This window comes from Pimephales promelas, chromosome 5, assembly GCF_988280905.1.
Source record: "Pimephales promelas chromosome 5, fPimPro1.hap1.1, whole genome shotgun sequence".
Classification (NCBI taxonomy): domain Eukaryota; kingdom Metazoa; phylum Chordata; class Actinopteri; order Cypriniformes; family Leuciscidae; genus Pimephales; species Pimephales promelas.
Genome location: NC_142773.1, coordinates 38,934,158 through 38,960,671, shown reverse-complemented (window position 1 = coordinate 38,960,671; position 26,514 = coordinate 38,934,158). Strand labels below are relative to the sequence as shown.

General features: G+C 35.6%; 1 protein-coding gene across 2 annotated transcripts in view; it reads left to right on the top strand.

Annotated features, from left to right (window-relative positions):
- The first annotated feature begins 6,214 nt into the window (after window positions 1–6,214).
- The window catches only part of cntnap2b (contactin associated protein 2b), a 47,847-nt gene continuing 27,547 nt past the window's right edge, over window positions 6,215–26,514 (top strand). The window contains exons 1-3 of one of the 2 annotated variants that reach the window (XM_039677889.2): window positions 6,215–6,584; window positions 24,714–24,824; window positions 25,861–26,054. In XM_039677889.2, coding sequence (XP_039533823.2) covers window positions 6,506–6,584; window positions 24,714–24,824; window positions 25,861–26,054 — 384 coding nt within the window. In that variant the 5' untranslated portion in view covers window positions 6,215–6,505. Of the gene's footprint in view, window positions 6,585–10,331; window positions 10,467–24,713; window positions 24,825–25,860; window positions 26,055–26,514 lie in introns of those variants that run through there. The other variant, XM_089131499.1, reaches the window with a different exon arrangement.

The following is a 26,514-nucleotide window of genomic DNA, read 5'->3' as shown; positions in this document are numbered from 1 at the left end:
AACCCTAAAAGTGTTATGAAATCATTTAAAGGGATAGTTCACCCAAAAATTTAAATTCTGTCATCATGTAGCCTACTCACTCTCCTGTCGTTCAAACCTGTAAGACTTTCGTTCATCTTCAGAACACAAATAATTATCTTTTTTAATGAAATCTGGGTGATTTCCATCCGTTAAACGCAACTATTGACGATTCAAAAAGTTAATAAACAGATAGATCGGGAAAAAAACGAATAAGAATTGAACGGTTTAGTTCAAATAGCCTAAATATGAATTAAACCGCTCAAACTCATATGGATTAGTTTTACAATCTCTTTATGAACTTTTTGAATCGTCAAATTTGCATGTGGAAGAACAGAAAGCTCTTCGGGAAAAATCTTACTAGTTTGGAACGACGTGACGTGAGTAAATGATGACAGAATTTTCTTCTTTTTTTTTTTTGGGTGAACTATCCCTTTAATAGCTACATTTCTCCTTATAGCCTATAACCTTTTTGGTTTATTTGAGTCAATTCGATTTGGTTTATTCGAGCTCCCCATTGACCTTTTTTTTATGAAGAGTTAGCCATTGTGCAAATTTCTTAATCTTGTTGTCAAATCACAAATCACTATCTTTCCCAAAAATCCTCTGGATGATGATGATGATGATTCACAAACACAGAATAATGCACATAGAGCACATTCTCAAACAAAGCTGTGCTTTATACTTTACTTATACCCTGTTTTACCAAAGACACATATTCAGAACCGAGCACATTAGTTCCTTGTTGAACTTCAGCTTATTGTTATCCTGTGCATGACTCATTATCTTGATAAATATACTTAGATCACCCAATATAAAGTTTGTGCCACAGCTGCCCTAAACTAGGCTAATGGTGAATACCAAAATCATGTTTCTGTAATGGTTAATCACCAGTAAGCTCTTTAGTCACAGTTGGCCAAGTCAAAGTCCGGACTTGAATCCTATTGAACCAATTTGGGATTTAGTGGATTCAAAGATAGATTGCATAAAAGTAATCAAAACAGTAAGCTTTTGGGAACAACTAGAAACTTTTGAGGCAATAACAACAGAGACTGTGGAAAAATACTGTAGGATACTATACTGTTATCAAAGGACACTAAACAAAAATATTAGTTTTTGGTTATTATGTTTGAATAAGGACTATTAATTTGGGGATGATTAGGAGGCCATGATGGATGCAAATTTGCCCAGGATGCAAATTACACCCCTACTCTTTCGAAGGACATACTGGGATTTTTTTAATGACCATAGAGAGTCAGGACCTCGAATTATCGTCTCATCCGAAGGACGGTGCTCTTTTGACAGTTTAGTGTCCCCATCTCTCTACTGGGGCGTTAGGACCCACACAGACCACAGGTTGAGCGCCCCCTGCTGGCCTCACTAACACATCCAAGACCTGGTTTTCCCAGGAGGTCTCCCATCAGGGACTAACCAGGTAGCTTCAGTGACATTGACCACAACATCCGTTTGATTTTATGTGCTTAACTTGATAGCTTAGAAAGCTGTTTCACAAATTCTGTTTGGCGAGTCATTTCCTGCTATTCAAGAAATACTTCAACCCGTAAAGTGAGGCTTCAGTAGAAAACGAGAGATATCACGGCAGTTGTTTACTTCATCCTAGACTGATCATCCAGTTAAGAGACAACCTTTGAGTTGCACGAACATCATTCTTGAGCTTTTTTTGGAAGCTGAAATAGACCTTCTTTTGAAGAGTTAATTCAATTTCGCTTTACAGGGAACATGCTTGTCTTTTCTCAGGCCTCACACTTCCATATTGAATTACTTAATTTTATACTTTATGTATTAGTGAGATATTCAGTTTGTAGCCAGACGAGACAGATGTTTTACAGAGAGTGTTGTTTTGTTTTTGATAAGCTCTTGGTTCTTTACCTCAGGCCTATAGCCTACTTGGTTGCTTGTTTGTTTTATCTCCCGTGATTTTGAGCCACCGATCATCATGTCCGGTTGCTATGCAAACTCAGATAAACATGTCTCAAGTTAATATATATATATATATATATATATATATATATATATATATATATATATATATATATATGTATATATATATATATATATATATATACAGTATATTCTGTTCTTGACCCAGAGAATAGACCCAACAACGAAAAGGTTTGGTTAATGTAGCTGTGTAACAGGCAATAAATTCACAATCTCATCTAAGTAACTAGATATATTTTACATTGACAAACTTTCCAGATTCATACCATATTCTTTTGTTCTATAATACTTACAGTATAAATATTTTTTTTTTTATTCTCCTGGTTGTTAGGCTACCCCTTTTTCCCCAAACTTAAAATATTGCACTGTAAAATATATTTTCAAGATTTGTAATCACAACATATTTTCTTTTGTCAAATCAACTTTATAATAATTTATTTAGTTGAGATAACTTATTATTTGGAGTTTCTGATGGTTAAATTAATTTCCTTCATTGTATTAACTCACTTTTTCCAGTTCAATCAACTTAAAATTTTAAGGCAACCAGGTTACTTACGTTTTTTAAGTTAAACCAACAATAGTTTTTTACAGTGTAGTAATCACAACATTTTTTTCTTTTGTCAAATCAACTTAAATAATTTATTTAGTTCAGATAACATATTATTTTGAGTTTCTGATGATTAAATTAATTTCCTTCATTGCATTAACTCACTTTTTCCAGTCCTTAAACTTAAAATTTTAAGGCAACCAGGTTACTTACTTTTTTAAGTTAAACCAACAATATTTTTTTACAGTGTGTTCCCTTGTTGTAAGTACGTTAGGTACACTATAATTACTGAAGGTTGCGCTGTAAAATCGCTTTAATTACGCAGTACTTTCCAGGCTGTAATCTAAAGTGTTATACCGAAACATGTTTTATGAGTTTGTTAGGGAGCTGAGAGAGGTGTTAGTCGCAGTAAAAACTTCTTACAGTGTTCTCCGTGTAGAGAATGAGTTTGGCACACTTTCCCTTTCTCTCAAAAGGAATAATGAGGCCGAGAGGTCTTTGTTCGGGTCACCATGGCGACCCAGGAGGACGATGGAAGGGTTCCAGGACCACAGAGGGATAAAAGAGCAGGAGATTTGTGTCTGCATGTGTGTGTACACGTTTCTTGTAAAACTTACAACACCAGAAATCACTTCTGTCTGTCTCTATCCTTCGTGTTTTTGCTCACATTTGCACCTTACGTCTGGCAGCCCGTGGTCCTTTTTGTTTAGCACTGTGTTTGTGTAAATCCGTTGCCAAGCAAAGGGTGGATATTTTAGAGTTCAGTTTATAGTTGAATAAAAGGTCTAAAAATCACCAAGACCTAAATCTGAAATATTATAGCCCTGTAAAAAGTTCCATGGTGTTTTTGTTGGACATTTAACATTATAATACCATTAGAAGTACTTGGGAGTATTATGTAAATGTATATTATATGCACTGTACTCGGTTATGGAAATATGTCATATCATATATTTGAACAATGACATGGACATCAAATAAATAGAACATTTGGCATGTAATACAAAAGTTTTAGAATGTCATTTCTGGATTTTTGGCTAGATATATTTTTGACCCTGATTTGCATGATAATTGAATATCAGTCAGTGACAGCTGTGATTTATGCTTACACAATGCCAGGAGCAGATGGTTTTCTGTAATCATAACCCAAGTTGCAAAGCTGAACATGATTAGAAGTGGTTCTTGCTTGTACAAAACTCGCCATAATGATACTTAGTCATGATTCCATTATTTGCTTTTTTTATTGATAATATTAGAGATTCATGCCTCATGTCTCTTATTTCTGTTGACCTGTACTGTATATAGCCAGGACTGAAAAGTAATAAGACATTTGATTGGGTGTGATTAGATTTGTTTCTTCATCCCCAGCTGCACTGTAAACCCGAACGTTCAAACACACTGTCTGGAAGTGTCTTCGGTTTGGTTGTGAAATGCTGACATGCACTGCAGGGCTGAATGGGGTTAATCCAGGCAGAATTGACTGGCTTTAACAGACACTGAACCGCACAAATACACACTCAGACAAGCACGCTTGTATGCCAAAATATGGATCGCCTATAGCTTTGCTGTTTTGCAATCCATTTCAGATGTGGTATATAACATCTTAAACCTGCATGGCTTCAATGTATATTACTGCAAATTAGATTAGCAAGAATTGTTTTCCATGCATTTACAGCTCAAATGACAGAGTGGAATGTGGAAAACTTTTTAGCTTGACTCCAGAAGGCTTTTGAGTCTGTTGTTTGTTTTATAATCATATTTCTTTGAATCTGTGCAGCCTTTCTGGTTTGTTTAAGAACAAAACATTGTTTTTGCATTAAAACGCAATGGCCATGATTTGTATGCACCTGATGCAAAAAAATATAGAGCTCGCTGCAAGTTTTTACTAGATGGTGTTTTGTCGCCTCTTAGTGGTTACTCTTTTATTTCTGCTGACTAGTTTGTCAGAGAGCTATATCTGGCGTGTGATTTCTCATAAACAATCAGGTCTTTAGATTGGTGTCAGATCTATTGCAGGTGATATTCAAAATCCCTTGTTTTGGAAGTGTCTGCATTCTGAAGACCGTGTAGCCCTCAAACCATATTCACTTTAAAGCCCTTAATCCTGTAATTATGGACAAATGTGGGCACAGAGGACGCAGGTGTGATCCTAATTTTTATTTATTATAAATGTTATATCACTGTCTTCGATAAAGTTTTGTCTATCCATTTATGGTGTTTTTCTTTATTTTGGGGGTACTTTTGAATTTATTTACTTCAAAAAGTACCATATTTTATATGTAAATTATTTCGTAAATTAATTACTATGTATTATATATATATATATATATATATATATATATATTTAAACTACATTAAAATATCATTCCAATAAGTTCTTAGAGCTAAAACCTAAAGTTGAAGTGACTTTGCAAGATTAAGGAGTTTTTTTTTCACCCACTTAACATTGTAGAATTGAGTAAAAAAAAATTGTGTGTGTTCAGGAGGCAAACTTAGGAAAAGTAACCAAGACTTACTGCTCAAATAAAAGGAAATATTTTTTTTAAAAATAAATTTTGCCCACATTTGTCCAGAATATGGTAATATAAGGCACTGTAGCGCTTCACCCGACACCATTTATTTCATCATTATCCACTTGGAAACAGTTTTGTTCTTGATTACCAAAGGCCTCCGCTAATTGCCCCAGTGCAAAATGAATCTTCAGAGAAATAATTTAGATTTCACATTTATATTCAAGCTGTTTAGTTCACTTTATTAAAAGGATTACATTTTTTTAGATATGTTTTCTAAAAAAAAAAAAAACAACAACAACATTTTTTTTGCCATTTGATTTTTTTAATCAGTTTAATTTGATGAATGGCTTTTTTTAAATGGAAAAAAGGAAAATTCAGTCATTAATTACTCGCCCTCATGTCATTCCAAATCCGTAAATGCTTTCTTTCATCTCTCGGAACACAAAGTTCATAAAGAGATTGTAAAACTAATTATTCAGCAGTTTGACCAAATTTTCTGAAGGGACATGATTGCTTTATACGCTGAACAGATTTAATTTATCAGTTGTGGTACACGGAAGCTCAAGTATACCAGAGCCAATGAGATTCATTCTCGTGTTACGCAGCACCTTTGAGCTACAGCAAAAACCAATGAGATTCATCTAACCCTAACCCTTGACAAGACAAGTCTTCTAAATCCATCCGATAGCTTGTGGGAGGAACACAATGTCCCTCCACCCAGATTTCACATTTGCCCCCATGAGAATGTTTTTATTTATTTATTTATTTATTTTGTGAGATTATCAGTACATTTACATATGAAGAGTTCAGATGCAAAAGCCTCTTGCATCTGAACTCTTCATATATGTACATATAGATGTACATTTAAAACTCAGTCTATTTCTCATATATGGCTTCAGAACACTTGGAGTGGAGTGCACTAAATGTGACCCTTTTCCTCCATTCACAGCATGAATACTCTTCAAAACCTCTTGTGCTGTGTTACGTTCAAGAATAAAACATTCATGTTTTTGAACCACATGACGGCAAGTAACATAAACGCAGACATAATTTTTATTTTTTCTCGTACTAGCCCTTTAAGAACTTCCCACCCCTCTGTTCATATCTTTCAGCGGCTCATTGAGCATTACGGGGCAGGTGGACTGTACCACTTTCACCCGCAGAGGGGGGGACGTGAGACCTCATTAACTTCAGCACCTGGACAGCGACCGTGCCGGAAACCCTCCTCGGGTGTAACAATGCGAGCATTCAGTGGAACGATATTCCTCCAAGAAATGCTTTGACAAACAATGCGATTTCCGAGACGCTTTCTTGCTGGGAGATACGGAAAGCTGGCTGTATTGCGCACGGATATCTCACAGAAACAGCGCCAGTCCTGAGGCTTCCCTTCCGTGCAGGGAGGGTGCGAGTGAAGGAAGGACAAAACGTCGCGGTTCTCTTTGTTTACATCGGGAAAAAAGTGAGAATGCGACGGATTGTCGGACTGGAGGTGCCGCTGATATTGTGGATATGGAGTGTTTATGTGAAGCTCAGCGCAGGAGCCCGTGAGTACATGAGTGTGTGTGTGCGTGTGTGTACATGTGTGTATTCAATGATCTTATTATGCGTCAGCATGTGACTCTTCATCTGTTCAACATCAACACTTTATTATGTTGCACTTTTAAATGAGCTGGTTGAAATAGAATTAAATGATCTCATTTAAACCATGCACACAGGTTTATTAATAAAAAAAGACCTCAGAAGTTGATTTATAGGCTACATGCCATATGGTCTTATGAGATTTCATGCATTAATGCTCTGGGAGCATTTTAGGAATATCAGCGTTTTGCTGTTCAGTTGCCTGCATATGGGTGTTTCATAAGCTGTGTTTATGATGATGAAATATGGTGCCCAGTTGGTGTAGTAGGTGGCTCTCAAAAAGTTTTTTGACTCAAAAAAAAAATAGATTTGTTAAATATATCATGATTACATCACTTTAAAAAATGCAAAGTTGAACCTGAATTATTTATAACTAATTAATCTGACCCTTTAAATTACGTTTCTTGTTTAGTGTCTGTGTTTAAGGCGATTCAGGCATATTAAATAATTGCTGATTTTATTAGTTCAGATTTATGCTGTTAAATCCCTAGTCAAGTATTGATGCTGTAGTCGCTTTCCTCTGGCTATTATAGATCAGTGGCCTATACTAATGGAGAATACAGGTCAAAGCTGTCTGAAGAAATGATTCTGCAGCAATAACATGTAGCCTCATTTTCCGCTTGGGGTAACACATTAATAAATAATACTTAAAAGAGATATGTGGACATGTTGGTGCCCTTTAATATAGTGTATACATAAGATGTTGGGTAACTAAAACTCACAGATGCACCAGGAGAAAATGTGGAGCGGCACGTGTCGTGTGCCAACTACGGTGGATTAGTTTACTGTTAGTTCATCCATCTCAGATTAGTATGTAAAATGTAAAGTCATTAATTACATTCAGATTAACCAGATTGGTCCGCAGGCATTGTAAGGCTCTGAAAAAAAAAAAGGTATTTCATTCATAAAAATTTTTATTCGGATATGTCTTTAATTTCACAAAAAGTGAAAAGTAGAAAGACTGAAATAGGATTTGTAATCACAACATTTTTTCTTTAGTCAAATCAACTTGAATAATTTATGTAGTTCAGATAACATAATATTTTGAGTTTCTGATGATTAAATCAATCTCCTCATTGTATTAACTCAATTTTTCCATTTCAATGAACTTAAAATTTTAAGGCCCCCAGTTTACTTCATTTTTTAGGTTAAGCCAACAATATTTTTTTTACAGTGTCCTCCAGTTTTTGAGGCATTTTACAATCAAATCAGCATCTCCGTTGGTCAAAAAAACTCTTATATAACCACTGTCTCAACATTTCAATGAGAGATGATAGTGATCACACACTTATAGACTTAGAAGCCGAATGTAGCACTTTTCAATCCATTAAACTAAAGACTCGGCATGAGTCAAGACATTTAGACATCAAACAATGTATTAGAAGTTGAGTTTTTGATGCAAAAATGCATATTTTGAGCATTTCCGCATACTTGTGGCTCTTTTTATTCTTGATGGCAATCTGTGAAATATGTTAAAATCTTAATTTACTCGTTTGAATGACTTTCTTTAATTTTCAAAACAAAGATATTTTACACAACATTGTGGTTCAAAAAATGTTGGACCCCATTGACTTCCATTGTATTGGACACACTTTTATCTTTTTATTTTTCACTTAAAAGCTACACACTGTAAAAAATATTTTCATGATTTGTAATCACAACATTTTTTCTTTAAGATAATTTATGTAGTTCAGATAACATAATATTTTGAGTTTCTGGTGATTAAATTAATCTCCTTCATAGTATTAACTCATTTTTTCCATTTCAATGAACTTTTTTCATGGATGGATTTTTCATTTATATCATTTATCCTTATTCTGACTGTGTCAATAAAACATTTATGAAATAGCCTATTTCTGCCCTGCAATAGAGACAGTGATGAATGCGATAGGATTCAGCTCTCCTATTGGTTGTTGCAGTGCCTCTAGATCAGTAGCGCCGTGTATTGTGATGCTAATGAGAAAGCTCATTTAGATTCGGGCACCTGCCATCTTGATTTGTGGTAGCGCGTGCCGCCCCCTGTCATCTCACCCCTCCCCCATTCTCCTGGCACCTCCCTTTGTCCACCGGAGATGGACACGAGCGAACAAAAGCCTCCGCGTGTTCCAAACACACACTTTCAAAGCACTTCACGCCCCGTTTCTGTATCGTCACGCCTCCTGGTCAGGTTGGCGGTTAGTTTGGTTTGCTGGTTGTTCATAAACAAGGTGCACATTTAGTCGAGGGTTCATCATAGGAGCTGTAGAGCAGTTTCAAAGACAGCAGAAGTGTTTAAAACAATATAGCTATACATTTTACTTACAGATATGATACCCTCACATAAAACCTGCATTTTAACAGTTTCAAAAAACAAAAATTAGTGTGATTTATAAGCTGTTTTCCTCATGGCAACCAAAACATGTCGGGACATTCACCACAAAGTTGGTGATTACTAGGCACACATGCATGTAGTAATTTCAGTGTTAAAGTAGGCTATTTATACATTGTGGTAGCATTTTTACTGCCTTTATGCTGATTTAAATAAAACAATTGTAGCACTGTATTTTTTTCTAATGTAATGCTTTAAAGATTTATGAGATTACAGTAATATAATCTAGAAAAATCAAAATTGAAACTCAATACAGAAATGAGAATTTGGGGCTAAATGTGGTTCGTTCTTGTCATAAAAATAATGCCACAATGCACAAAAAAACATTTTTTACCTTTAACGTTTCTGTTAATTTTCTTTATACAAAATATAATTTTTTATTTTTGGAGGACATGTGGGCATGATTTTCCTGAGATCCCCCCCCCCCCCCCCCCCTATTACGCCTCTAGGTATAAAGCCTTCATTTACTCCCCCCTGTTTGATTATCACCCACAGTCCCATCATGCTCCATGAATCTGAATCACAGATTCCCCCTGGAAGATGTGAACAACACAAAGCCTTCCGGCAGGCCCTCCTCCCGATCCGGGCTTCGAGAGCTCATGTTTTCAATCAAATCCCAATTTATAGACAATCCCCCATGAACAGATGTGGTTTGGAGAGCAAGAGGAGGCAAACAAAGGCCAATTGTGATGACCTGTCAACTCATTAATTCAAGATGTGGATGTTGACTGTAGCTTCATAATTGACATCTTACACCACAAAGGTAATTAAACATGTTGACCCAGAACAGATGCTGGCTCTCATGAGCAGGATTCAGCCATGAGTTAAACAGCTTTAAGTGTCTTCATTCTCACTTGACTCAAATTGTTAGTCTTGTTTCGTGACCATAAATCAAAATCAAGCAAAATTTCCATAAGACTGAGAGGCTTTTAATAATTTTATTCTTAGAAAAAGATTTTTGTTATGGTGTGTGCAGGCATGCAGATGAGGACACGGAAGATTAATGTTTCAACACAAAAATTACTTATATTATAATACAAACAGGTTGCTGAATAACACACACATATGCAAAAACGTGACCGGACAATTAAAGGGGTGGTATAATGCTCCTTTTTGCAAGATGGGTGTGTATGTAAAGTTTTAACTCAAAATACCCCATAGATCATTTTTATAGCATTTTAAAATTGTCCCTTTTTGAGGGTGAGCAAAAATGCATAATTTTGTGTGTGGCCCTTTAAATGCAAATGAGCTGCTGCTCCCGCCAGCACAGAGGGCGGAGCTTCAAGAGCGCCTTAGCAGCTTGTCAGAAAGTGAATCGTTCTGTCTTTTATGCTCAAATGTTTTGTGTAAATGTCTTTTATGTTATGTCGGACAATGATGGAGAGACTCGAAGAAGTGACAACATGGACGTTTCTGAATGGTTAGTTGATGAATTTATGTAGCTTATGTGGAGTAAACTATCTTCAAGTCATTGATTTATCAGACACAGCTGAAACAAACAAACTAATAATGGCGGTAATCTAGCAGACCAACTAGTGGCGGGAATCTGAACTACAGGTGACAAATGAAAACAAAGTGAAGTCTATGAAAACAGAAACTTACTAAACATAACGTTGACAACTTTTTTGTGATATTTTTCACTTAAAGGACAACTCTGGCGCAAAATGAACCTTTGGTCTAATAACACATTGGTACTTGAGATTTGTTTTCATGATAATCGATAGTTTTATCTCTAAAAACTGATTAGCATATTATGCTAATCGCTAGTCAATACCACTAACAAGGCTCAAAATAGCCCCACACTAACACAGTAACATTATGAGGGTCCATACATGCAAAACGAAGCATTGAGAAGGTTGTAAGTGTACAGAGCGTTTAATAAGAAGATATTTTATAAAGACAGTCCACTTTGTGCATACAAGCATGAGACATCTTTGGAAAACAGTATTGACTAGTCGAACCACCAACTGTCGGTTTTCCAAAGATGGAAAACAAAATAAAATTCTTATTAAGAATATGATTGTTGTAGTGATTAAAATGACATAATTTTAAATCATGAAGGTAGAATCTGTAGGTTATATTTAATATACTCAGCCAACTTCGTTTCCAGTTCCTTCACAAGATACTGCAGTATTCGCACATCCACAGACTGATACTGCTCACAGAAATGCTTTTGACAAGCTGTCCTCCGAGAGATGGAAAGTTGAGTTTGCAAAGTAACAGACTGCAACAGAGGAACAACTAGTTTGGCAAGGTTTGCAAAAGTTTCTGCAAGAATATGACAGAGTTATCTATGAAATATTGAATAGGCCTATATTTTAATAATATGATAATTTTGCATTCTTCCTGTAGTTCTATCTCACTCTTATGGGTGTTTAGTTACTGAATGTGTGCCGCGTGGTTTTAAAAGCAGGCGTGAATTATGCATTTTTACAATTTGCTGATAAAAACCCTCTACTTTCCTGCATTTTCTGAGATGATGAGCAGTAAGTGAGTATTTAGGAAGTTATAATGTTGTTCCTAAGCGTTAGGCTGATATTATTTTCTGTGAAAGACAGAAGCGCAGTGGAGGTTGGATGTTTATAATATCACGTCATACGTTCTTAAGTATCTTTTAATCAAACACCATGACGTGAAACCTGCTCCATATTTGATCTGAGAGCTGCAATCGATAGCATTCATATGACAAACGTCTCGCTTATGTTGCAATTTCCATTCAACTCGTAATGGCTTTTCATTGTTGTGGCTAATACTTGAATAGATATGTCAGTATTCATCAAGGGATGCAGCTTTTGTTTCCTAAATTTTTAATATCCTTTCGACATTGATTTGTTCCTCCCAGTCATTTAATAATGTAATTTTCTCTTTATTCTGAATGCTTCTGTTACTGCAGGTATGATTGAAAAAAGGTATTGTTGTTAAGATGATCAATATGGAATTATATATCTGTGAGTCAGATAGTGCCTCTATTTCTAATGTGGTAGGAGGTGTTTGCTAGCAGGGACTGTTCTATCTATCTATCTATCTATCTATCTATCTATCTATCTATCTATCTATCTATCTATCTATCTATCTATCTATCTATCTATCTATCTATCTATCTATCTATCTATCTATATCTGTCTGTCTGTCCCTATCTATGTATCTATCTTTCTGTCTGTCTGTCGCTATCTGTCTGTCACTATCTATCTATCTATCTATCTATTTATCTATCTGTCTATCCATCCATCCATCCATCTATCTATCTATCTATCTATCTATCTATCTATCTATCTATCTATCTATCTATCTATCTATCTATCTATCTATCTATCTATCTATCTATCTATCTATCTATCTATCTATCTATCTATCTATCCATCTATCCATCCATCCATCCATCCATCCATCCATCCATCCATCCATCCATCCATCCATCCATCCATCCATCCATCCATCCATCCATCCATCCATCCATCCATCCATCCATCCATCCATCCATCAAGGTTTCCAAAGTTGATCTTTTCAATGTTTTTGTAGTTTGTTTCGGTCGCACAAGATTTTGCCCTCACACATTTTCCCACAGATTTCTTCAGTATTCTCTGTACAGTATTTTGATTGAGCTCACACCGTGTTGCAGGTTGCTATATAATGGGATCATGGATTTCAGATTCACCCGCTTCTAAAGCATGTCCTTCTGGCAGATCCTTTCCAGTCTAACTGGTACTTGGCCAGATTTATGCCGATAGTCAAAAGTCTGGCTTTGTGAGACTCGTTCTTTGGCCATTGACTGTATTACTGGCTCAGTGAGAGAGATATTTTGTATGGAAGACCAATAGACTGTTTGTTCACTATACACTGTGAAGGATCCATACAAATGCTGATGAACCCAAATATTTGACAACTGAGGTATCGGTCCAAAATCAAATACAAACTGCCTTACTATTTCAGTGAGACCCGTATGTCTTGATGTTTTTCTTGTCTTATTCGCTCTCTTTCTATTACCTTAGACCAGCGGTTCTCAAACTGGGGGCCGTGGCCCCCTGGGGGGCCACTAGATGGCGCTAGGGAGAAATTCTAGAATATGAAATTATTAAAAAAAATTATTTTACCTGTATGTAAGTTTTTTATTGTCCTATGTGAAATCTGCATTGCATGATTTCTTTTATATTGTAAAACTTGTATAAAATTGTATGTCTTCTATATTGAAAAACTATTTATTTACAGTAAGTAGAATAGAAATTTTTTTTGTTTCTTGCAGAAAAAAAAGATTGCTGAAAAAACAGATTGCTGTTCAAAATTGCAAACCAAACTTGAGCCACTGTCATTTACTACCTTAAAATGTAAGAAGTTTAATGCACTTTTTTACAATCAGCAAATTAATTTTTCAGTGTTCATCTTTTACTATGAACATCACAAATGTTCAGTATTCAATACTTTTGTTGCACTTTTCAGACAATATTATTGTTAACTGTCAAAACCATTTTTTATAAAAAATTGTTATATTTAATGAAATGTACAATTTAACTAATTTTGTATATTCAAAGACATAAAGCTACAAACAGAACTGTTGTTCCAGCATTGTACAAATTCATTTGTTTTTGGTACAATCTAAAATTTGTAAGTAAAATTGTACGTTTGAGGATGTTTTCGTTATGAGTTTTCTTTTGGGGGGCCACAAAATGATTCACCCTACACAAGGGGGCCTCCTCCTGAAAAAGTTTGAGAACCACTGCCTTAGACTGCTGCATGCATAAATATTGGAGAACACGCATTATGCTCTCTCTATATTGGATCCTGTGCCAAACGGGAACGGGAAAGTGAATCGTTGGTATCAGTTTCAATCTCTCATGTGGTTCACTTCAATCTTGTCTAGTGCTGCGACTCATAGAAGCAGCAGGTCTCTGGTTGCACTGGAAAATGCAAGTTTATACTTGCACTACACTCTCAGAAAAAAAGGTACGAAAACTGTCACTGGGGCGGTACCTTTTCAAAAGGTACACTTTTGTACCTAAAGGCAAATTGGTGCATACCTTCATGGTACATATTTGTACAATATGCACCCTTTAGGTACAAAAGTGTACCTTTTTGAAAAGGTACCGCCCCAGTGACAGCTTTTGTACCTTTTTTCGGACAGTGTACTGTGCAAACGTATGGGGTAGATACGATTTTTTTTAAAGAAGAAAATCTCTTATGCTTTGTTAATTTGATCAAAAATACAGTAAAATCCGTAACATCATCAAATATTATAACAATTTAAAATAACTTTTTTTTTATTTAAAAATGTTACAGTAAAAAATGTAAATTATTCCTGAATTTTCAGCATCATTACTCCAGTCTTTTAGTCACATGAACCTCCAGAAATCATTCTACAGTAATATGCTGATTTGCTGCTCAACATTTCTTACAGTAAATGATCAAAACAGTTGTGCTGCTTCATATTTTTGTGGAAACCATGATGCATTGTTTTCAGGATTATTTTAGGTATAAAAAGTTCAAAAGAACAGCATTTATTTTAAATAGAACTCATTTGTAAAGCATAAATGGCTTTCCCTTTAATCAATTTAATCCATCCTTGCTAAATAAAAACCTATCCAAACTTATGAATAGTGGTGTATTGAAACAAACTGCTTGTCTTTCGCAATATGTGAATAAATATATAATTAAGTAAAAATACTGATTCAAGAACCTGAATTACTGATACAACGTTGAATCGATATATATCAAAGTAATATATAATTGCATTTGCATAGCCTTATGCAAGACACTATTGACTCACATTATATTTTGAGACAGTTTGACAGTAACCGTTGCTAAGATAATGACATAATATAAAAATACATGGAACACATAAATATTGGGTAAAATTGTTCATTTTTATTAGATTGGGGTGTTCTTTAATCGGTACATTTAGTAATGTTGAAGTACCCCTCTTATGTTATTTTGATGATATCCTAATTTTGTTTTGGAGTCTCCTACAGTAGGTTTACATGCATCTAATGTCAAAAACACTTTCTTTTTTTCACAATACACATTGCTCATCACTTCATTTCTCAGAGAGTCTAAAAACGGTTCATTCAAAGAATCAGTCCATCTAAACCCCTTCTTTCCGAGAGCCTGCTCTGCTCTGATTGGTCAAATGGCACAGTGTGTTGTGATTGGTCTACGACTGTAGGTTGGCAGCTCACTAGGTTTTGGAACAGGGTCACTAACCCTATAGAAAAAGTCGATTTCATGGCTGTGAACAGCATGGACTGATTTCATTACCCAGCATCCTTAGCTTTTTCACGTCTTCCCCTAACACACAGAGTCTTCACACTGCTCAAACTGAAGATGAGTGTGTAGCGCTACCTAGAACAGGAGCCTGAAAATATCCTCATCTTTTTTTAGAGGACACTAGAGTTATTTTTGACACAACCTCGACTCAGCAGACTCAAAGTCAATTTCAACCTGTTGTTTTAGAGCTGTGTGTAATGAGCCGGAGAGGCAGAATAAGGACAAATCTCAGAGAGACTGCTGGGAAAGGTTTTTCTGTGGTGGATCATAGAGGGGTGACCGGGTGAGTGGTACTTTTTAAAAGTAGGATTGTTCAAGATAGTGTTCGAGACATTTTTCAGCAACTTGAATCAAGTGGTGCAGAAATTAAAATTAAAATAGACATAAATGAGTCAATAGTTGACATACAGTAAAAGTGTAGAGCTATACAGTAAAATGGATGTGGAGCAGGTCATTTTGATCATCAATGTGATGAGAAATGTTTGAGTTCATATTGAGATCTCTGACATTTGATTGTAGACTTTGATCTGAGCACAGTTTTAGACCTTGTTGAGATTGCTTAGATTACTTTTAGGGCCCTATGAAATCCATTTTATATTTTCCCAAATTCCACATTTAATGTTTTCTGGATTCCATTTTTAATGGTTTAATTTAATAAAATGTTGACAGCTTAATAATGTTTTTAAATAGAGACTTCTCATATTTCAATAGCAGTCCTATTGAGGTTTCTCGTGGTTTCTAACAGTCCCAAGTCCATGTCACGATTTAAATTAAGAATGCTGCGCTATTTTTGATTTATTCATCCGAATTTTGCCAAATTATGTGACATTCTTCAAAATTAAATTTTTATGACTAGATGATAAAAGAAGAAGAAGACGACGTTTTATTTATATAGCGCCTTTCCGTTGCTTAACCCTCAGGTGCTCTTCGGTCATTTCTGACCGAAAAAATTTCTGTTTTGAATTTCTAAAAATCACGGCTTCATCAGAATGTTATGAAACTTGGTGACTTTTATGGCATTATGTATGTGAATACAAAAAAAATTTGAGGTCGTGATCCGAGCATGCTAAGTGGTCGTAAAAAAAATAGTGGTCTTGTGGTCAAAAATGACCCCCATAGGAAATGAATAGGAAATTGACAAAAAACAAAAATCCAAAAAAAAATATTTATTTATTTATTTATTTATTTTTTACATTTTTTAATAAAAATTTTTGAGATTGTTTCAACTTTATATTCAAATCCACCAAAAAAAAAAAAATGTGTTCATAAACAGCTGGGGAATTCACATGCTTCTCCATAGAGAGCTGCACATGCCATCTGGTTACACCATGATTCTACGCTTTTTCTCTATACCAGATGGTGCTAATTTTCTTCAAAAAATATTTTTTTTTCTGAAGGCCTAGACTCTATATTAAACTGAAATACTGCATTAATAATTTTTTGAAAAAAATTATATATATATAAAAATATATATATTTTTCCATGGCAAAAATAGACCATAAATATTGCATAAATATTAATAAATTCAATCAAATTGTCTCAAAATACTAAATTACAAAGAATAAATATTATAGAACAAAAATAAATTGCATTAGTTTTACTGGGATGGATGAAATTTAATTTTTATGTGTCTGGTCACTTTTGCCCGGGAAGATAACAAGTGTGACTCCGAAACGAAGTGCACCTGAGGGTTAAGGTCGCTTTACATTAGCCTGGGTTTCCAAATGTTGCCTTGAGCGCAGCACGATTTTATTCACGCTGCTAGGCTGCTGCCTGTTGTTTATTTATCAGACGTCACATCTTCTAGCCATCGTCTTTACGTTAGTCAATCCTCTCACGGGTTGATGGCCCGACAGCTTTTGACCATGACTGGCTGCCATCAGTATTGACTGGATTGCATGTGTAAAGCCTTTCTTTGTCCCTCAGCACTCGGGCTTCAGTATAACAGCGTCTAATTGCACATTATAACATTTCATTGAAAGCATTCAGTTGGTTTTATGAACAAATGGCCTTTGAAAAGGAAAAGGGCAAATGCAAGACAGTGTTGATGATGCCCTAAAGGCATGCGATATATTTCTTTTGAGTTAGAGAGAATCATGAATGTAAAATGCTCTGCTGCTCCTCAAAATGAATGGTAAATTACGTTCTTCACTAAATAACTCAAATAAGACACCCCACCTTTATTCTGTTTGATCTCAAAAAATATATCTCTACACCTGCCAGTGGTGGTTGAAATGAAAAAATGTACAGCAGCGATAAATATTCCTCATTGGCTAACTGTGCTTAAAAAAATAAAATTATTATTATTATTATTATTATTATTCTTTATTATATATGTTATATTATATTATTTAAAAAAAATATATATATATATATACTGTATATATATGTCTATACCTAAACAGACACATTAGATGAAATATTATTATATTTTAAATATTAAATATTAAATACTAAATATTAGATATTATTTATTAGATGAAAAATATATTAAAACTGCATTGTGAAATATTACATTTTTAAAATGCTTTCTTTTAATATATTTTAAAATATAATTTATTCCAGTGATGGAAAAGCTATTCTCCAAAGTTCTCAAAAATGTTCTCTCTGGCTGTATTGTAGTCATTTCTCATTTGCCTGCTGTAGGGCTGATATCAGTTATCCGAGTCATTAAACAGCACCTGAGGCTGAAGATGAGATTCACAGGCTCTCTGGGTAAATGAAAGGTTTATCCCAGGAGAAGATCACAATCAATATATGAGTACTCTGGTGTTCGATCAAAGAATATCCTCTGAGCAATCGCCCTCTCGCTCTAATTCGAGCTCAAAGGAATTCATGATCTTTGCACTAAAGTGCTTCGGTGTGAGTGGAAGGATATTTGTTTTTTTGGAGCTGATATCCTCATGCTCTGAAATGAGGCATGGTCTCGCTTTGGCCGACACACACATCACATATATGACACTGTTGTCTACTTGGTAACCAGTGCATTAGCTTTTAAAATAGCTAAATTATGTTTTTGAGATGGAAATGACTCCATAACCTTTCTGCTCTGTGTGTTTATTGACATGAGCACCGGGTACAATGTGTCTCATGATGATCAAATTAGTTAGCAGATTTCCATGTGATGGGAAATAGCCATTTTTGAGCACCTGATGGAGTTTTGGTTCCTTGCCACTGTTGCCTTGCTTTTGGCTTGCTTAGTTTAATGTTCAACAACATTAGTTATCTGTGTTGTTATCTGTGTTACGTGTTATCACTGTGAAGCTGCTTTGATACAATCTGTATTGTAAAAAGCACTATATAAATAAATGTGACTTGACTTGACTTGACTCAACCTCATCACATCTGGTTGAAGGTCAACACTGCAAACGTGCTTGCTGACATTTACATGATCTCTGAAGGGCTCCGTTTCATGTAGAACATGTTGGAGAAAATCTATCCATGTCGTAACAGCATCGGCACATCCTCTCACAGCGGGAAAGGATCCCTCATGTCTGTATGTGAAACCCATCTGCTGCATGATGACTCATTGAAATGTTTTGTTCATGCAGCGTTCTTCATGTAGACATCCATCTGTGTATTTATCGGATTTAAAGTCTCTTAGAAAACTAATTTACATAAATGCTGGTTGAAGAATGTGAACATTTATCACAGTTCACCCAATATCTTATAGATTTGAATCAATTTTAGAATGTGGATGAATTTCTTTTTTCGGTGGAACATGAAAAAATATATTTTAAAAAGTCAATGGTAATGTTCTTTGGACCCCTATGTTCTTCAAAATGTGTTCTGATGAAGAAAGAATTGCTGTAAAACTGTTTAAACAAGCTTTTGGTAACACTTTACAATAAGGTTCATTAGTTAACATTAGTAACTGCATTAGTTAACATGTACAAAATGTGAACAATACTTCTTCAGCATTTATTAATCTTAGTTAATATTAATTCCAACATTTACTAATACGTTATTAAAATCAAAGGTTGTATTAGTTAATATCAGTTAATGGATTCTGAACTAACATGAACGCACAATGAACAGCTGTATTTGTATTAACTAACATTAACATAGATTAATAAACAGTTAGTTCATATTAGTTAATGCATTTACTAATGTTAACTAATGAACCTTATTGTAAAGTGTTACGAAGCTTTTAATAAAAACATTTTAGTTTAGCCATGTTCTAGGGATGGGCAACGATTAATCGCGATTAATCGCATCCAAAATAAAAGTTTGTGTTTACATAATATATGTGTGTGTAGTGTGTATAATTAATTTGTATATATAAATACCCACACATGCATGTATATATTTAAGAAAAATGTGTTATTAATAAATCAAATGTTTATATTTATATATAATATGAATTGTGAATAAATATATCTAAAATATATACATGCACATATTTCTTAAATATATACAAGCATGGGTATTTATATACACAAATTAATTATACACACTACACAAACATATATTATGTAACCCCCCCCCCCCCCCCCCCAAAGGCGAGAAAGAAATTATTTATGCGAATATATATAACACTTTAACGACTTTCTTCGGCACATTTCCTTCATAAATTAAATTCAACTATGTTGTCCTCAGTGGCTCAGATGCCCAGAAGTCTATTGAGACTCTTAAGTTGTTGGTACATCCAAAAACAGAACATTTTTCATGTTTTTTTTTTTGTTGTTTTTTTTTTGGTGCTTTCATTGTAAATCTCCAGCTACAACAGCAATAGCGGACTGTTGTGGCTCAATCAGGGTGTGATTTATGCTAATAGGGCACATCATCACCAGTCATGGAAATCTGGAACCCACTGTGTGTGATTTATGGGTATTATTTTTTAACATCATAGGCTGGTTGTTTACACACACTGCGGACACACAGTTTTCAATTTTGCACTTTTATTTTATTTTTTTTAATATGTTTTGTTCTGTATTTCTATTTAGCTTTAATTTATTTTTACTTCGCTATTTTAGTCAGTTTTGTATTTCAACAGGCATAAGGCAACATTTCTAATTGTCGTTTTCTAAGTTTAACTTTTTATGTACTATTAATATTTTTTTTTGTATCCATCGCCATTACTTTTCTCCACTGATGGTCATAAATATGGTGGATGATCTAAAAAAAAATGCTTGTGACTTATGAATTGATGAACTGCACTTTAAGATGTTAACATTTTAAGATGTTTTTTTGTATTAACGCTGTTAATCGTGAGACATATAATTAGAGTGGTGAGAGAAGAGTGCTCAGACTCTGGCCTTGAATCTCTCCTCCTCTGGCCAGATAAATTGGGTTACGAGCAGAGATGGGACCAAGTCACACATGTGCAAGTCTCAAGTAAGTCTCAAGTCTTAACCGTCAAGTCTCAAGTAAGTCCCAAGTATTTTTTTGGGGGGCAAGTCAAGTCAAGTCAAGTCACAGGCTACGTCAAGTCAAGTCAAGTCAAGTCTTGTAGTAGGTTAAGTCAAGTGCAAGTCAAGTCACCTTATTATTGTAATTTTACATGCAGAATCTGATCTTAATAAAGTGAAAAGACAAGATAAGTATTTGCCAGTAAATTACAATAATTTGGATTTGCATTGTAAATACTCATGTTCAGTAAAATACATAATGGAATCAAACAAAATTTTAACTTCATAAAATTATTTATTTTTCACTTCTGCCAACAGTGTTTGAAATGTTTTAAATTTTCAGCAATTTGAAATGTTTTAAATGTTTTAAATGTATCAGCAATGGCGGGGTAACATCACTTCTGTTGATGTTCAAACAAAACAGAGAGCTAGCTGGCTACTCCCTCCCATGCAATTGAAACTCTTCTAAACGTGCATCTATGGGCATCAGTTTGGTTTGAAATGGACAGAGGCGCATTCAGAAGTGTATTTGGGTACAATGACGCATTCATTTACTAGCTTACTGATTTAAAGAAATAAAAATGTACAAAAATGACATGATGTCCTGACTTGTTTTATGAAAAAAGCCTTAAGTTTTCAAAAAGCATTAGACATTACTCACTTACTCCCAGTAATTACTCCCAGTCAAGTTTGATAAAAATAAATGTTTAGTATATTTTTATTATTAAAATGCATTTAAGAAAATATATTAATATAAACCTGATTTATTGTTGACTGGTGTGTGTGTTTAAAATTTGTTTTCAGAATAAAATGGAACTGTTCAAGCAAATTGTAGAAATCCTCCCTCCGGAACGTTATAGGCAGTAAAACATGTTATGGGTAGATTATGTGGTAATGCATCTCCGAAATGGGACATAATTTAACCCAGATATTTTTTCACAAGACAGAACACATAAAGCCCATTACAAGTCTTAACTCATTTTTGACCAAATGTGTAGTTACTGCGCTTTGCCTTTGTAGGGCAGTATTGCTATGGGGTTCCTACAGGAAAACTGAACTCCCTGAGCTTCTTCCTGTATTCGCGAAGTTGACTGTGTGTATAAAATAACTTCTTATTAAACTGTATGGACACTCTGACAAAGTTCTCAATGCTTCGTTTTGAATGCTTATTATGTTAGTGTGGGGCTATTTTGAGCCTTGTGGTAATAACAAGCGATTTTTATTTGTCATTACTCTATGCCCTATACTACCGTTGTAGCGTTATAGGCTAAACTGTTTTTATAGATTAAACTATTTACATTCGGCAATCATGAAAACAAATCTCAGATAACGGTTGACTAGGTAACAATGTGTAATTTTGCGCCGGTGTTCTCCTTTAACTTACATTAGCTAGCTAACTACGAACGAGCTAACAAGATAACATTAACAAATTGACAAGCACTTACTGGGCAGAATATGGCTCTTCAAATGACGGACGAAATTGGAGGTTGTCGTCTGGCTGTCTGCGATCTTAACGTTGCATGTCTTGCAAAGCGCTATTCTTTTGCCATCTTGTTTTGAGAAATTCTTTAAATCGAAAGCAACGACCCTCGGTATCCCTCCGGCTGACATGTTGATGTGATCTGATGTAAGTGGGCGTGGTGTGCGTAAGGTACTACGAGAGGGCATGATTGATGATCTCGTGATCCAGTCATGACAGCGCTATTCTCAGCCTGCGCTCCAGCTGGATCAACTTTATTTTTTTTACATAATTTATATATTTTATATTTAAACTGAAAACATGATGTGATTAACACTCAAGTCATTCAAGTCATCGTGTCTCAAGTCAAGTCAAGTCCCGAGTCTTTAACTTCCAAGTCCGAGTCAAGTCTCAAGTATTTTATTTTTTGTCAAGTCAAGTCACAAGTCATAAAAATAGCGACTCGAGTCGACTCGAGTCCAAGTCACCAAGTCACAAGTCCCCATGTCTGGTTACGAGGAGCCGATTTAAACTGCAGGCTGACCGCACACACAGCGGCCAGAAACATGAAGGACCTTTCAGTGAGACACATGCTCCACTTCTGAAAGCTTTATGAACCTTGACTTTCTAACAAACCTTGAAGATACTTTCGGATGGCGTTTTCATGTATAATTTACCAGAATCGAAAAATCACATTAATTCTTAATTCTCTAAATATGAAAAAGAGGCATTTGTAATGTTTCAGAACACCACATATCAAAGCCCCATTAAATGTCAGCTTGTACCAAAGATGAGATTTACAACAAATTGTTTACACATCTATACATACTGCGACTCGATATTAAAGGAATATTCTATCACAAGCTTCTGTTGCAAACATATGTCGGCATACCTGTCTCTCGTTGACTGGCTGGCTTGTGTTATTGTGTCCGTTATTATTCCTGTCCGACTATGCGTTATGATGGGTCGTTCGCAATTCATGAGCGTTAGCCGATAATGATGATGGGTGGTTCGCGGAGGAGCGTAGGTGATGATGGATCGACTCGTTCGCGAATGAGCTTTTGATGGGTCGTTCGCGATTCGCGAATGAGCCGACTCTTTTATTTGAACGTCGGGAGCTGGCTCGCATATCTGAAGAGCCGACTCTATTTTTACAAATTTAGCCTATAGAAATTTACGGAGCCCCTCTAGTCCCACTTTGGTAAAAAAAATTAATTATAACTATCTTGTGGCCTCAAGATAGTAACTCGTGGCCTCAAGATAGTAACTCGTGGCCACAAGATACTAACTCGTGGCCACAAGATAGTAACTCGTGGCCTCAAGATAGTAACTCGTGGCCACAAGATACTAACTCGTGGCCTCAAGATACTAACTCTATCTTGTGGCCACGAGTTAGTATCTTGAGGCCACGAGTTACTATCTTGAGGCCACGAGTTACTATCTTGTGGCCACGAGTTAGTATCTTGTGGCCACGAGTTACTATCTTGAGGCCACGAGTTAGTATCTTAGGGCCACGAGTTACTATCTTGAGGCCACGAGTTACTATCTTGAGGCCACGAGTTACTATCTTGTGGCCACGAGTTACTATCTTGAGGCCACGAGTTACTATCTTGTGGCCACGAGTTACTATCTTGTGGCCACGAGTTAGTATCTTGTGGCCACGAGTTACTATCTTGTGGCCACGAGTTAGTATCTTGAGGCCACGAGTTAGTATCTTGAGGCCACGAGTAACTATCTTGAGGCCACGAGTTAGTATCTTGAGGCCACGAGTTACTATCTTGAGGCCACGAGTTACTATCTTGTGGCCACGAGTTACTATCTTGAGGCCACGAGTTAGTATCTTGAGGCCACGAGTTACTATCTTGAGGCCACGAGTTAGTATCTTGAGGCCACGAGTTACTATCTTGAGGCCACGAGTTACTATCTTGAGGCCACGAGTTAGTATCTTGAGGCCACGAGCTACTATCTTGAGGCCACGAGTTAGTATCTTGAGGCCACGAGTTAGTATCTTGAGGCCACGAGTTACTATCTTGAGGCCACAAGATAGTTATAATTAATTTTTTTTACCAAAGTGGGACTAGAGGGGCTCCGTAGAAATTAAATAATTATATAATAAAAAGTGAAATATTATAGTCAAAGTCATTTAAAGAGCCGTTTGTGAGCCAAAAGAGCTGGCTCCTTTCAGAGCTGAGTCAAAAGAGCCGAATGCTCATCACTACTATGCGTGCTTTAGAACACCCGCCCAACTCTACCTCTGATTGGCTTACAGTGACAGTTTACTCTACCTCAGCCAATCGTCAGCATTTATGCGCTTGTCTCGTGCTTAATGGAAGAACAGTAAAAAAGTGTGCCTCTCGCTCAGAGATCTAGTTGGTCTGATGGAAAAAAAAAACAGCTTCATCAGTTGTTATAGTAACGGGACGCGTTGTTAAGATGAGAAGAGTAATCAATTAGATTACTCGTTACTGGAAAAAGTAATGCCGTTAGTATTTTATAACGCCGTTATTCCCATCACTGCATATGAATGACTGCATTTTTTTGTTATGTACTGTCTGTTTAGAAATATTTCAAACGTATGTTTTTCTGTTTCTGTTTTATTCAGAGAGGTGTGATGAGGTGTTGGCTTCACCCCTTCCCTACAGCGCCTTCACCAGCTCCTCTGTGTTGGCGGCTGATTTTGGTGCTGGCTATGCAAAACTCAACAGGAGAGTAGGTGAGGAAGAGCGTAATGAATATTATAAACACTTATGTTCAAAAGTTTGGGGAAAGAAGTCTCATGCACAACACAACAAGGCTGCATTATTCTGTCAATATTATTACTGTTTCAAACAACTGTTTTCTATGCGATATAGGCCTATATATTTTAAAATGTAATTTATTCATTTTCATCATAATTACTCCAGTCTTCAGTGTCACAGGATCCTTCAGAAATGATTCTAATATGCTGTTTTGATGCTCAAGAAATATTTATGATTATAATCAGTGTTATTCTTAAAACTTAATAATTTTTTATCGGGATTCTTTGATGAATAGAAAGATCAATAGATCAGCATTTTGTTTTAAAATATAAATGTTTTGTAACATTATAAATGTCTTTACTGTCACCTTTGATTAAATGTAATGTCCTTGCTGAATAAAAGTATTAATTTCTTTCAAATATTGAAAAATAAATCTTACTGACAAACTTCTGAATGGTTGTGTACAGTATGTGAAACTGTATATGCAGTGATAAACACTTCAAACACTATTGTTAGCACATGAAGTAGTTGTCCATTTATAATGAAAATGAAATACAGTTAATGTGCATGCAAAATGTTAGCATAAATTTGCATTTTGATTCAATTTCTTGTTTTGGCGGTATAAATAATGAGTCACAATTTTAAAAACCACGGCTTTAATCACTTCCAGGTTCATTCATCACACTGGAAATGTCATCTGCATTGCATTGTGGGATATTAGGTCCTGTATTAGGTGATCTGACTGGTCATACTAGTATGGCTGAATGTCACTCTCATGTCTGCCGTGTCTCTCTCCTCATTGGTTGATGTTCAGACAGAGATGTGCTGCAGATAAAGCATAAAGATTGATTGCATAATAGACAAAACATCTCTGTAGGTCATACCTTTAATGCACATTCTGGCTGCCGTTAAGGAAGTATAGTGTTGATGGAGGATTATGAGGACTATCACATCATAATTCAAGCTTGGCAGCATGTGCTGTTTTCTCACATTGTACTTTGTCTTTCATAGGCAATGGAGGATGGTCACCGTTAGACTCCGACAGGTACCAGTGGCTACAGGTGGACCTCAGGGCCAGGAAACAGATCAATGCCATAGCAACACAGGGCAGATACAGCAGCTCTGATTGGACGAAACACTACAGGCTCTTCTACAGCGACACGGGAAACAACTGGAAGCCGTATCGGCAGGACAGCAACATATGGGTGAGTTTGTACTGATTTATAGCTCAGGGAGTACATATTGTTTTTGGGTTACCAAATCTGAGAATAACAGCTGCTGCTGTGTTGTTCAAAACTCACATGACCCACAAAAGTTTCAAAAAAAAGTGAAACTTTTCCTCTTATCGTCACCGTTATGTACTGTTAGTTACTGTGGATATTCCATGAACTTTTCCGTTTCTATGGTTACCTTACCATTATCATTAGTTCATATGTGTCAGCTGTGTGATTAATTATCCTTGTTTGTGTTCCTACTTAAGTTGTTCCTTCACCTGCACTCTTGGTTCGTTATTGTCTGTGCACAAGCACACTACAGTATCTCGCATGTTGGCTGTCTATTTGAATCTATTTAAATAAACCCTGTGTTATATTATTTTCATCTTCATTGGACCTTAAAGGAGTAGTTCACTTTTAAAAAAACGTTTTGCTGATAATTTACTCACCC